Source organism: Scyliorhinus torazame, chromosome 10 (genome assembly GCF_047496885.1).
Source record: "Scyliorhinus torazame isolate Kashiwa2021f chromosome 10, sScyTor2.1, whole genome shotgun sequence".
NCBI lineage: Eukaryota > Metazoa > Chordata > Chondrichthyes > Carcharhiniformes > Scyliorhinidae > Scyliorhinus > Scyliorhinus torazame.
This window is the reverse complement of record NC_092716.1, coordinates 2876439-2889713: the sequence shown is the minus strand read 5'-3', so window position 1 is coordinate 2889713 and position 13275 is coordinate 2876439. Positions and strand designations below refer to the sequence as shown.

General features: G+C 50.0%; 2 protein-coding genes across 2 annotated transcripts in view; one reads left to right on the top strand and one right to left on the bottom strand.

Annotated features, from left to right (window-relative positions):
• LOC140430308 (Fanconi anemia core complex-associated protein 24-like) overlaps positions 1-13275 on the bottom strand; it is a 400826-nt gene that overhangs the window by 32235 nt on the left and 355316 nt on the right. The gene's annotated exons all lie outside the window — the stretch shown is intronic.
• Positions 7-10595, top strand: LOC140430306 (uncharacterized). Its single transcript, XM_072517739.1, has 2 exons — positions 7-5942; positions 8794-10595. The coding sequence occupies exons 1-2, from the start codon at positions 5903-5905 to the stop codon at positions 9903-9905; spliced, it is 1152 nt and encodes a 383-aa protein (XP_072373840.1). The 5' UTR covers positions 7-5902; the 3' UTR covers positions 9906-10595.

The following is a 13275-nucleotide window of genomic DNA, read 5'->3' as shown; positions in this document are numbered from 1 at the left end:
CAGACTGATAAATCGACGGCACAAATGTAAGATCTGATATTTACTTCAATTTAATCGTAAAACTAAATTATTCAAAAAGAGACTTCCGGCTCAGACTAGCTATGAACATGGGTGCAAATTTGTTTCAAAAGCTTCACAGACTTTATTAGGTTTTCCACAATATGCACAAAATCATGATGCTTGGCAAAGGGCATGTTCACGATGGAATCCCGGTCCTTAACCGCTGGTCGACGCGGTGCCTTGTGTCTTCATTGAAGTTTATCTTCTGTCTTTCTACTTAGTGATGATGATGCACGCGTAATATCTCACAAATCCTTACTTTATACACTGTTCCCAGCTGGGTCCTGTGCCATTTTAAGTAAAACCTTTTCTGTCCATCTGATTGGTCAGTCATTAATAATAATAATTTTTATTGTCACAAGTAGGCTTACATTAACACTGCAATGAAGTTACAGTCGCATTCCGGCGACTGTTCGGGTACACAGAGGGAGAATTCAGAATGTCCAATTCACCTAACTTTTGGGACTTGTGGGAGGAAACCGGAGCACCCGGAGGAAACCCACGCAGACACGGGGAGAACGTGCAGACCCACGCCTCCAGAGGATTTAAACCCACTCCTCCAGAGGAGACTGCAACCGGAACACAGGGCGTTAGACCACTGCGCCATCCTGATTAGCAGGTCATTACCTAACTGCCCTGCCATGGTGGTAACTTGAACCTGGTTTAGGGCATTGTCCATTGTCGTTCAGGGATGAAGGTTTGTTGTTTATTCCGTGACACTGACCATTTAACGAGATTAATGTGCGCAGTCCCATTTCACAGCTGTTACTTGTTAAAAGGCGCCCCCAGACTTCCTCCCACAAGTCCAGAAAGACGTGCAGGTTGGGTGAATTGGACATTCTGAATTCTATCTTTGTATACCAGAACAGGTGCCGGAATGTGGCGACTAGGGGCTTTTCACAGTAATTTCATTGCAGTGTTAATGTAAGCCTACTTGTGACAATAATAAAGATTATTATATTATATTATGTCAGCATTCCGTCTTCCGTTAATTCCTACTTTAATTATTTTGGTCAGTATCTTCTGTAACCTATTCCTCACTTGTTTAACTGCAATCCATAGAATTGCTACAGTGCAGAAGGAGGCCATAGAGCCCATAGAGCCTGAACGAGCACTCAACCCTAACCCCACCTACCGTGCACATCTTTGGACTCAAAGGGCAATTTAGCACGGCCAATCCACCTAACCTGCACATATTTGGACTGTGGGAGGAAACCGGAGCACCCGGAGGAAACCCACGCAGACACGGGGAGCACGTGCAAACTCCACACAGACAGTCACCCGAGGCTGGAATTGAATCCGGGTCCCTGGAGCTGTGAGGCAGCAGTGCTAACCACTGTGCCATCGTGCTGCTCTTAATAATATAAATAATATAAAGATATTATTTTTACAATATTAAAGTCTGATGTTCCAGTTTTAATAGCAGTGATGGCACAATGGTTAGCACTGTTGCCTCACAGCACCAGGGACCACATCATTTATAAGGCCCCTCCATACTCCTCCAGTTGCATTCACTTTGGTAAGATTTAACCCACTCTCGTTACTGTTTATCCCATTGATACGGTCATGTGAGAGTACCTTTACGAAATGGATGTTTAAGCAATGTACCTTTAAAGAATGGAGCTGATCATGTTACTGAAGCGTTGTCAGAGGTTGGGGGGGAGCTGAGCTCACTTCTGCTTTTGGTTTCAGTTTGAGAGAGCAGCTTGGGGTGTCTGTGTTTCCAGAGAGCTGCAGGAAGAAAAGCAAGGTGCTGGAGCTGAAGTCAACCAGGCTGATATATCTCTGCCATCCAACAGAAAATATATATATTCTGTGACCTGGTGTGTTACTGTTTTGAAGGTTTGAAGCCTTTTGGATGTTTGAAGGAACATTTTGAGGGATTATTTAGTGTTGTATTATTTTCGGGGTTATCTTTGAAGTAAGGGGTGTTAAGGGATCGAATGTTTATTTAAAAGGTTAAGTTGAGTTCATGGAATAAACATTGTTTTGTGTTAAAAACCACGTGTCCATAATTGTAATATCACACCTGGGGAACAAGCCGTGTGCTGGAAAAGCAACAAATCCATTAAAGGGGGAGGTTGGTTGAACTCCACGATACATTTTGGGGTTCTGAAAACACCTCGCCCAGAACAATACACACTATGTATGTCTTTCACTTTATCTTCTGTGATGCCAGCTTGTTCCCAGAAGTCTGTACTAATACATTTCAACAATTTATCCACCATAATAATCTTTATTGTCACAAGTAGGCTTACATTAACACTACAATACTTCCAAGTTTTGATGATGCATATTTGTTTCAACTGCAAGCTTTGAAATTGTCCACTGCACACCAAGATCTACATCAGGAAATGCATCAGGAAAAGCAAGGGTCCCAATACCGACCCCTGGGGAACATCACCACAAATCCTCCTCCAGCCCAAAAAATATCCATTCACCGTTACTCCCTGTTTCCTATTATTCAGCCATTGTTCATCCATGTTGCTACTGTCCCTTTTATAGTGAGTTGTCGCCTTTCTCACAAGTCTGTTGTGTGGCACTGTATCAAATGTCTTCTGAAAGTCCATATACGCCACATCATCAACATTACCTTCATTGACCCTTTCTGTTACCGCCCCAAACTCCAGGTTATTTAAACACTATTTCCCCTTTAGAAATCCATGCTGGCTCTTTCTGTTCAGCCCTCATTTTAGCATGTGACTACTAATTCTATCCTGAATAATTGTTTCCAGGACCTTTCCCACCGCTGATGTCAAACTGACCGGCCTCTAATATCTGGGGCCATCCTTGCAACCTTTTTTGAAGAAGGGCGTAATAGTTGCAATTCTCCAGTCCTCTGGCACCCCTGCTGAGTCTGGAGAAGACTGGAAGATTATGGCCAATCAATGTTACATTTCCGCTAAGGACTTCAGCTGACGATTAAAGTTCTCGCTACATTCTTTGGGAAGAAAATCAAGAGGTTTGTCCTCCATCTCCATGCTTATTCTTCAAATGCCTTTGAAGATTTGAGAGTTTTAAACGTTCATTTGCCAGTACTTCTCTGCATATAACACACATGGGCTTTGCATCCTGATTTGCATTGACACAATCAACAAAGCCATACTCAAGAAATCATCTTTATACTGCTTTGTTCCTGATTTCAGCTTCTTAATGGGTTGCTTGATAGCTGGCTGCTCAAAATGGAGGAGTCTCTCTTGCACCTAGAACACGTGACTTCCGTGCACAGGCGTGTGATTTGCTCTCTGCCGCCGTTACTGGCGGCAAGACATCGATTTTCAAAAAGATCTGCTCCTGTGGCAGCTCGCTGACGTCAAGAGGAGGCGGTCTGCCCCCTAGGCTCCGGGCCTGCCCCCTCGGCTCCGGGCCTGCGCACTGCAGAGAGTCTGCCCCCTCGGCTCCGGGCCTGCCCCCTCGGCTCCGGGCCTGCGCACTGCAGAGAGTCTGCCCCCTCGGCTCCGGGCCTGCCCCCTCGGCTCCGGGCCTGCGCACTGCAGAGAGTCTGCCCCCTGGGCTCCGGGCCTGCCCCCTCGGCTCCGGGCCTGCGCACTGCAGAGAGTCTGCCCCCTGGGCTCCGGGCCTGCCCCCTGGGCTCCGGGCCTGCCCCCTGGGCTCCGGGCCTGCCCCCTGGGCTCCGGGCCTGCGCACTGCGGAGAGTCTGCCGCACTGGGCTCCGAGCCTGCGCACTGCGGAGGAGGCACGCACGCACGGGACAGCCGGCATTTTGAAAAGCCGGTCGTTGCTGTGGGGCACTTCCTCCTGTGATCGGGAATAGCGTGACCGATGGCCCCGTGACCCTCCCGACACCACCAGCAGGTCGCAATCCTGAGGTTGAAAATGACTGCTTTAGACATCCCAGCAGAGCTTCGTTACCTTTTTTTAAAAAGACACCAAAGCCCCTTCCTGGAGCTGCATAAATCATCTTCGCGTTTCTAAAGAAGAATCCTGGCCACCAGAAAAATGCCTCTCCGAAGGACAACGGCAGCAGTTTGTGACTTCTAACCTCCAATGTGGAGTTAATGGCCCGACCGTTACCTGCTCCAAATAATAATGGGTTTCAACCAGGGTCCTTGTTGGTCAACCCAAGACCACCACATAACCAGGCCTTGAGCTTCCTTTAATTAATAAACTGTTGGATCACCTAGTCAGTCACTGCTTGACCTCTGAAGAGGACAGTAACTCCAGGCAAATAGCCTGTTCCTGTCTTGAATAGAGAGCAACAGGAGCTCTCACCCAGTACAATCGCCTGACCGTTATCTGCACAGTGAAGCACTGGAACGTTGAAACTGCTGCCTTCAAAACTAATTCAACACGATGATCCTCTCTCACTTCTGGAAGGACGAACCTCTCTGCGACAGTCAACCAACCCCCCCTCGGAAGAAACCCTCCTTTACACTTCTGATTCGGGACTCATATAAAACTATAACTATTACCAGGGGGCATAGGTTTAAGGTGCGAGGGGCAAGGTTTAGAGTAGATGTACGAGGCAAGTTTTTTACACAGAGGGTAGTGGGTGCCTGGAACTCGCTGCCGGAGGAGGTAGTGGAAGCAGGGACGATAGTGACATTTAAGGGGCATCTTGACAAATACATGAATAGGATGGGAATAGAGGGATACGGACCCAGGAAGTGTAGAAGATTGTAGTTTAGTCGGGCAGCATGGTCGGCATGGGCTTGGAGGGCCGAAGGGCCTGTTCCTGTGCTGTACTTTTCTTTGTTCTAATCCTGTGAGCGAAATAAATTCTCCTAATGTCTCTTAAATCGGAGACCCTGGGCGGGGGTCTCCGCCGGCGTGATTCCCTGCTTTGCCGACAGCCCGGGGGTTTCCCGACGGCGTGGGGCTGCCCCACAATGGGAAACCTCATTGACCAGCCGACGTAACAGAGCATCTAGCCGGTCGGGGCAGAAATGTGGCGGGGCCGAGAATCCCGCCCCCTAATTTTTAACCTGTGTCTGAGTTCCATGGAGGATAATCCTCTCGGCATCAACCCTGTCCGGTCCCCTCAGGATGTTTCAATAAGATGGCCTCTCCTTCTAAACTCTAATCGATACAAGATGCAGTATAAAATTGGGAAAATCTTGTTGTAATTGTTCAGTGTGTTGGTGAGACTATACCTGGGGCACTGTCAACAGTTTTGGTCACCTTTATTTGAGGAGAATTAGACTTGCTTTGCAGAAGCTTCACAAGGTCAATTTGTGGGATTAAGGGGTTGTCTTGTGAGGAAAGGTTGGGCCTATTCTCATTGGAGTTTGGCAGAATGAGAGAGGTGATTTCATTGAAACATATGAGAAGCTGAAGGGGGTCCTCCAGGGTGGATGTTGAAAGGGTGTGTCTGCCTGTGGGGGGAATGTAGCACCACGGACCAGTCAGAATAAGAGGTGCCCACTCGAGGCAGAGAGGAGGAGAAATTAATTAATCTGTGGCATTTTCTTCCCCAGCGATCACTGGAGGCTGGGACGTTGAATATGTTAAAGGCTGAGTTAAACAAACTGAGGGTCTTGGTGAGCAGGCTGGAAAGTGCAGGTCATGAACAGATGAGCCATGGTCTTATTGAGCGAGGGATCGGGCTCGAGGGAACGTGGCCCAGTCCTGCTCTTATTTCCTGTGTCCACCTCCGCCCCTCTGGTCCAGTCACGGAGTGCTGGACTGGGGTTGGTTGATTGACGCAGTCCGCTGATGCCATTTGGGAACACAGTCAAACCCACCCCCTTCTCTTGTGTTGCTTCCACAGTTGCTGGCTGCTGAGAGAAGTGTTGGCAGCCTCTCGCCAGCGGAGCAGAGCCTCCTGTCGATCCTGGTCAACAATCCCTACACCAGCATTCCTGACCTCCTCCTCACACTGATGCAGCGAATCCGACAGCGGAGGAGCCAGGATCCGAGCGGTGAGTACATCAATGATTTTCTCTTTGACTGTCCCTGCTCAACTTGCAGGAGTTGAGGAGGGTGTAATATTCTCTCTTACTGGACGGACAATTCTGGGATTGAGCGTTCAAATCGCAACACGCTTACTTTAAAAATCGGGTCTCGGTGTGAAACCCAACTGGACCAATAAATCCAGGGCAGGAAATTAGCTTTCCTTACTCGCTCTGCCTGCATCACTCCTAAATACTGACGTGACCCAGCACGGCCCTATATAGCTGCACAATGAGCACTCTCTCTCCCTGTGCTAACCCACACACACTGAGCACTCTCTCTCCCTGTGCTAACCCACACACACTGAGCACTCTCTCTCCCTGTGCTAACCCACACACACTGAGCACTCTCTCTCCCTGTGCTAACCCACACACACTGAGCACTCTCTCTCCCTGTGCTAACCCACACACACTGAGCACACTCTCTCCCTGTGCTAACACACACACACACTGAGCACACTCTCTCCCTGTGCTAACACACACACACACTGAGCACACTCTCTCCCTGTGCTAACACACACACACTGAGCACACTCTCTCCCTGTGCTAACACACACACTGAGCACTCTCTCTCCCTGTGCTAACACGCACACACTGAGCACTCTCCCCGTGTTAACACACACACACTGAGCACTCTCTCTCCCTGTGCTAACCCACACACACTGAGCACTCTCTCCGTGTTAACACACACACACTGAGCACTCTCCCCGTGCTAACGCACACACTGCGCACTCTCTCTCCCCGTGCTAACCCACACACTGAGCACTCTCTCTCCCTGTGCTAACACACACACACTGAGCACTCTCTCTCCCTGTGCTAACCCACACACACTGAGCACTCTCTCTCCCTGTGCTAACACACACACACTGAGCACTCTCTCTCCCTGTGCTAACACACACACTGAGCACTCTCCCCGTGCTAACACACACATTGCGCACTCTCTCTCCCCGTGCTAACCCACACACACTGAGCACTCTCTCTCCTTGTGCTAACACACACACCGAGCACTCTCTCCCCCTGTGCTAACACACACACACTGAGCATTCTCCCTGTGCTAACACACACACACACACTGAGCACTCTCTCCCTGTGCTAACCCACACACACTGAGCACTCTCCCCGTGTTAACACACACACACTGAGCACTCTCCCCGTGCTAACACACACACACCGAGCACTCTCTCTCCCCGTGCTAACACACACACACTGAGCACTTTCTCTCCCCGTGCTAACACACACACACTGAGCACTTTCTCTCCCCGTGCTAACACACACACACTGAGCACTTTCTCTCCCAGTGCTAACACACACACACTGAGCACACTCTCTCCCTGTGCTAACCCACACACAGCACTCTCCCCGTGTTAACACACACACTGAGCACTCACCCCGTGTTAACACACACACTGAGCAGTCACCCCTTGTTAACATACACACACTGAGCAGTCACCCCGTGTTAACACACACACTGAGCACTCTCTCTCCCCGTGCTAACACACACACTGAGCACTCTCCCCGTGCTAACACACACACACTGAGCACTTTCTCTCCCAGTGCTAACCCACACACACTGAGCACTTTCTCTCCCTGTGCTAACGCACACACTGAGCACTCTCTCTCCCTGTGCTAACCCACACACAGTGAGTGAGTGTGGAGGAAGCTTTACTCTGTATCTAACCCCATGCTGTACCTGTCCTGGGCGTGTTTGATGGGGACAGTGTAGAGGGAGCTTTACTCTGTATCTAACCCCGTGCTGGACCTGTCCTGGGAGTGTTTGATGGGGACAGTGTAGAGGGAGCTCTACTCTGTATCTAACCCCGTGCTGTACCCGTCCTGGGAGTGTTTGATGGGGACAGTGTAGAGGGAGCTTTACTCTGTATCTAACCCCGTGCTGTACCTGTCCTGGGAGTGTTTGATGGGGACAGTGTAGAGGGAGCTTTACTCTGTATCTAACCCCATGCTGTACCTGTCCTGGGAGTGTTTGATGGGTACAGTGTAGAGGGAGCTTTACCCTGTATCTAACCCCGTGCTGTACCTGTCCTGGGAGTGTTTGATGGGGACAGTTTAGAGGGAGCTTTACTCTGTATCTAACCCCGTGCTGTACCTGTCCTGGGAGTGTTTGATGGGGACAGTTTAGAGGGAGCTTTACTCTGTATCTAACCCCATGCTGTACCTGTCCTGGGAGTGTTTGATGGGGACAGTGTAGAGGGAGCTTTACCCTGTATCTAACCCCGTGCTGTACCTGTCCTGGGAGTGTTTGATGGGGACAGTTTAGAGGGAGCTTTACTCTGTATCTAACCCCGTGCTGTACCTGTCCTGGGAGTGTTTGATGGGGACAGTGTAGAGGGAGCTTTACTCTGTATCCAACCCCGTGCTGTACCTGTCCTGGGAGTGTTTGATGGGGACAGTTTAGAGGGAGCTTTACTCTGTATCTAACCCCGTGCTGTACCTGTCCTGGGAGTGTTTGATGGGGACAGTTTAGAGGGAGCTTTACTCTGTATCTAACCCCGTGCTGTACCTGTCCTGGGAGTGTTTGATGAGGACAGCATAGAGGGAGCTTTACTCTGTATCTAACCCCGTGCTGAACCTGTCCTGGGAGTGTTTGATGGGGACAGTGTAGAGGGAGCTTTACTCTGTATCTAACCCCGTGCTGTACCTGCCTGGGAGTGTTTGATGGGGACAGTGTAGAGGGAGCTTTCCTCTGTATCTAACCCCGTGCTTTACCTATTGCACTGACAGCCTTTACTTTGAGCATAAAATCTGCCAGACCGGTTGAGAGGTACAATTCCACAGCACTGATGATTTGTTGATTGTGTTTTAGATCACAGTTGGAGTGAGACGCAGTGTGAAATTCCCACAATCCTCTCCTCAATACAATCTGCCCTGAGTGAAGGACACTGTGGAGGAACAGAGCAAGTCTCCCTTGCGCCCGATACGAATGGAGGAGTGCCAGTCCATGGCAATGCGAAACAGCAGGCAGAGAGGATGAAGGGGATGACCGAGCCGATCGTGGGAGTTTCACTCCCGGACATACGACACGAAGCCGAGGAAAGTGTGAACCAAAGTCAAATCCGTGCAAGAGCCGGTGAGAGGTGGGGAGCTCTGCGGAATGAAGCATTGGCTGCACGGAAGGAGGACGACCGGGAGATTCATTCACCTTTGGCTCAAGGCCCAAATTTAGCTTTCCTTTCTCTGCATTTTGACCAGTCATGTGATGAAGATGTTGGGAACAGGCGGTTCTGGAAGTTGTCCCCACCTGACCCGCTGCAATCTCAGGTGAACCTGAACAGCAGCAGTGCCGTGACGGACTCCCTCCAAAGCCAGGCCACTGAGCCTCCGTCCCAACCACTCAACCCCCCAGGACTGGGGTCAAACATTGAACTTCCTGCCAGTAAAACACAGTTCAGTGCACCTGGTTCACCTGGCCAAGGACATCCTGCTTGCCTGTCACACTCGCTGTCCCCAAACCAGTCTCTGCTGCAGGGCATCGACCTCCAGTTACTCACAGCAGCTCCTCTCTCTCTGGATGTTCAAGAGACACTCTTACGTTCCCCATTGTTCCAGCCCAAGGTTCTTTTGCTCAGATTGACTGGCCAGAATGTGCGATCGGCCCTGCCTGCAGAATGGGGGGTACAGAGAGGTGATTCAGGTGGAGATGTGGAGCAATTCCAGCTTGGTTCTGCAGCTAACTTCTCAGAGCTGAATCCACGCCCCTTTCCGTGGAACCTACGTAAAAGACCCCAGCGGACCCCTCCTGATCGGACTATTGAGGAACAGGTAATGCTGTATGGCTCTGACAGTCCCTTCTTGTCCAGTGAAGAATCCTCACAATCGGACACCAGTGACTCTGAATACTTCCCCTTCTGCAGCCAGATTCAACACTCTGGTCAATGGAGGAACTCAATCGGCCAGTTCATTGGGTCCAAAGGTTGACGGCTTGTTAGCCTTTTAGAACTAAGGAGCAACAATATAAAGGAGAGGGAGCTTTGCCATAACTGTACAAAGCCCTCGAGTGCTGTACGATCTGGACATTGTCCGTCAGGATATGTTGGCCCTGGTAGGAGGACAATGGACATTCACCAGAAAGTTATCAGGGCTCCAAGTGTTAGATTGTGGGACGATATTCCTTCGACTCGAGTACAAACTCTGCTGGAGTGGCAGCATCTCCGGAGAGATTTTGCTTTTAACTTAAGACTTCAGCGTTTGACCGTGGTTTTTACGATCTTGAATTGACAGCCTCGCTAAATAATCTTCCTGCTGGCAGGAGGCACTTTGACAAAAGAACAAAACTCCCAAAATAGGAAACGTGTCATAAAGGGCGGGAAACCTGAAATGCAGAAAGCTCAATTAAAAGGTTTAAATTGGAGATTGCCAGATTCTCATTAGTGAAGGTGGAAAGAGATCAGGAGCCAGGGTGGGTCCAGATCAGTCCTGACCTCCCGCAATTACTGAAACCGGCTCGAGGAGCTAAATGGCCGCCTGTTCCTGTGGGGTATTGAAGAGCAAAGAAACAAATATCTCTACCTCCCCTCCCACTGTCCACCTCCCAGCTCTCTCCCCATCCATCCCCTCGCCCCTCCCCATCCATCCCCTCCCCCGGCACCCTCCCCCTCCCAGCTCTCTTTCCCCCCCCCCCCCCCCATCCATCCCCTCCCCCGGCACCGTCCACCTCCCCAGCTGGCGTCCCCCGTCCCCCCCCCCCCCAAACACCATTCATTCCCCCCCCACGGTCTCTACCCCCCTGCCCCATCCAGCTGTCGTCCCCACCCCCCCCCCAGCTGTCCGCTATGCCTGCAGTGTGTTGAGTGGATAAAGCTGCTGTGACCCCAGAATTGTGGCCCTGCTCGACAGGCTTCATGCTGAGGTGGCTGCAGTTTGCACTGACTGTAAAACAAGTTGTATAAATCTCACGTCGTGCTCTTAAATCCCATTCCATCAGTGAACTTTCAGCCCATTGCATCTGTTCAATGAATCCCTTCCCCAGAGCTCTGCACATTTCCTCATCGAGTATGTATCCAATTAGCCAGCATTTAATGTGAAGGATTTTTTTTCCTTTTTTTAAAATTTAGAGTAACCAATTATTTGTTTTCCAATTAAGGGGCAATTTAGCGCGGCCAATCCACCTACCCTGCACATCTTTGGGTTGTGGGGGGGAGACCCGCGCAAACACGGGGAGAACGTGCAAACTCCACACGGACAGTGACCCAGAGCCGGGATCGAACCCGGGACCTCGGCGCCGTGAGGCTGCAGCACTAAGCACCAGCCCTGTTATTACAACAAACTATGATCCTTTTCATTCTGATTCTTTCATTGAAATGGGTTCCCATCGGTAGTTTCTCAGTTTGTGCGATTTTTCTCCCTGAAGCTCCTGCCCTCATCGACAGAGGTTTCTGCTCTGATCTGTCACTTTCACCCAATCACCATCACAAACACACACTACCTGGCCCCAAACACATCGCTGGCTGTAAAATCTGCTGTCTGCAAATGCAGTAGCTAATTTATAATAATATTTATTGTTACAAGTTAATGTAAACCTACTTGTGACAATAAAAATTATTATTATAAATTAGATCCTACATTTTTGACTTTGTGATTGGGATATCCCGAGATCATGAAAGGTACTGTGTAATGGGCAGCACGGTAGCATAGTGGTTAGCACGGTTGCTTCACAGCTCCAGGGTCCCAGGTTCGATTCCCGGCTTGGGGCACTGTCTGTGCGGAGTCTGCACGTCCTCCCCGTGTCTGCGTGGGTTTCCTCCGGGTGATTCCTCCCACAGTCCAAAGACGTGCAGGTTAGGTGGATTGGCCAAGATAAATTGCCTGTAGTGTCCAAAAAGGTTAGGTGGGGTTACGGAGATAGGGTGGAGGTGTGGGGTGCTCTTTCCAAGGGCCGGTGCAGACTTGATGGGCCGAATGGCCTCCTTCTGCACTGTAAATTCTATGTTCTATGTAAATTCAAGTCGTCCATTTTGAAGCGAGGGGGTGTTGGGACAGCACTGCCTGCAGTGGAGAGACACAGTGCAATGGAAAACCACAAGGAACTCCTCTTCCCTCGCTGTCATTGCTGAGGGGAATTTGAGCTCCCAGGAAGATGTGGAGTGTGAACACGATGTGGCAAAGCTGGTAAATATCTGACACTTGTCTCATGCATATCTCAATTTGGATAGTTTTAACTATCCAATGGGCAGCACGGTAGCAGAGTGGTTAGCACAGTTGCTTCAGGGTCCCAGGTTCGATTCCATCTTGGGTCACTGTCCGTGTGGAGTCTACATGTTCCCCCCCGTGTCTGCGTGGGTTTCCTCCGGGTGCTCCGGTTTCCTCCCACAAGTCCCGAAAGACGTGCTGTTAGGTGATTTGGACATTCTGAATTCTCTGTGTACCCGAACAGGTGCCAGAATGTGGCGACTAGGGGCTTTTAACAGTAACTTCATTGCAGTGTTAATGTCAGCCGAGTTGTGACAATAATAAAGATTATTATTATTAAAGACCAGTCAATCTGCTTTATTGACAGTGTTCAAAAGATATATATTGATCATGACACTTGTGGAGAACTCTGCTGTTCTGCCTCAGAATAGTATCGAGGGAACTTCCACATTATTTTTTTTTTTTTTTTTTTTTTTTTTATAAATGTTTTATTGAAATTTTTTTCCCAAACAACAATTTTTCCCCTCTTACAAAGCAAACGCAACAATAACAATACAGAAATTTTAAACAATACACAAGTAACAAAACCCCTTTATCTTTGACCTAAACTAAACCCCCCCTCCCCCCCCCCCCCCCTCCCCCTGGGTTGCTGCTGCTGGTCATCTGTCTTCCCTCTAACGTTCCCCTAGGTAGTCGAGAAATGGCTGCCACCGCCTGGTGAACCCTTGAGCCGATCCTCTCAGGGCAAACTTTATCTGCTCCAGTTTAATGAACCCCGCCATATCATTTACCCAGGCCTCCAGTCCGGGGGGTTTCGCCTCCTTCCACATGAGTAGGATCCTGCGCCGGGCTACTAGGGACGCAAAGGCCACAACGTCGGCCTCTTTCGCCTCCTGCACTCCCGACTCTTCCGCAACTCCAAATAGAGCTAACCCCCAGCCTGGTTTGACCCGGGCCTTCACCACCCGCGAAATCACTCCCGTCACTCCCTTCCAATACCCTTCCAGTGCCGGGCACGCCCAAAACATATGTGCGTGGTTTGCCGGGCTCCCGCCACACCTCCCACATTTGTCCTCCACTCCAAAGAACCTGCTCAATCTTGCTCCCGTTATGTGTGCTCTATGTAGCACCTTAAATTGAATCAGGCTAAGCCTGGCGC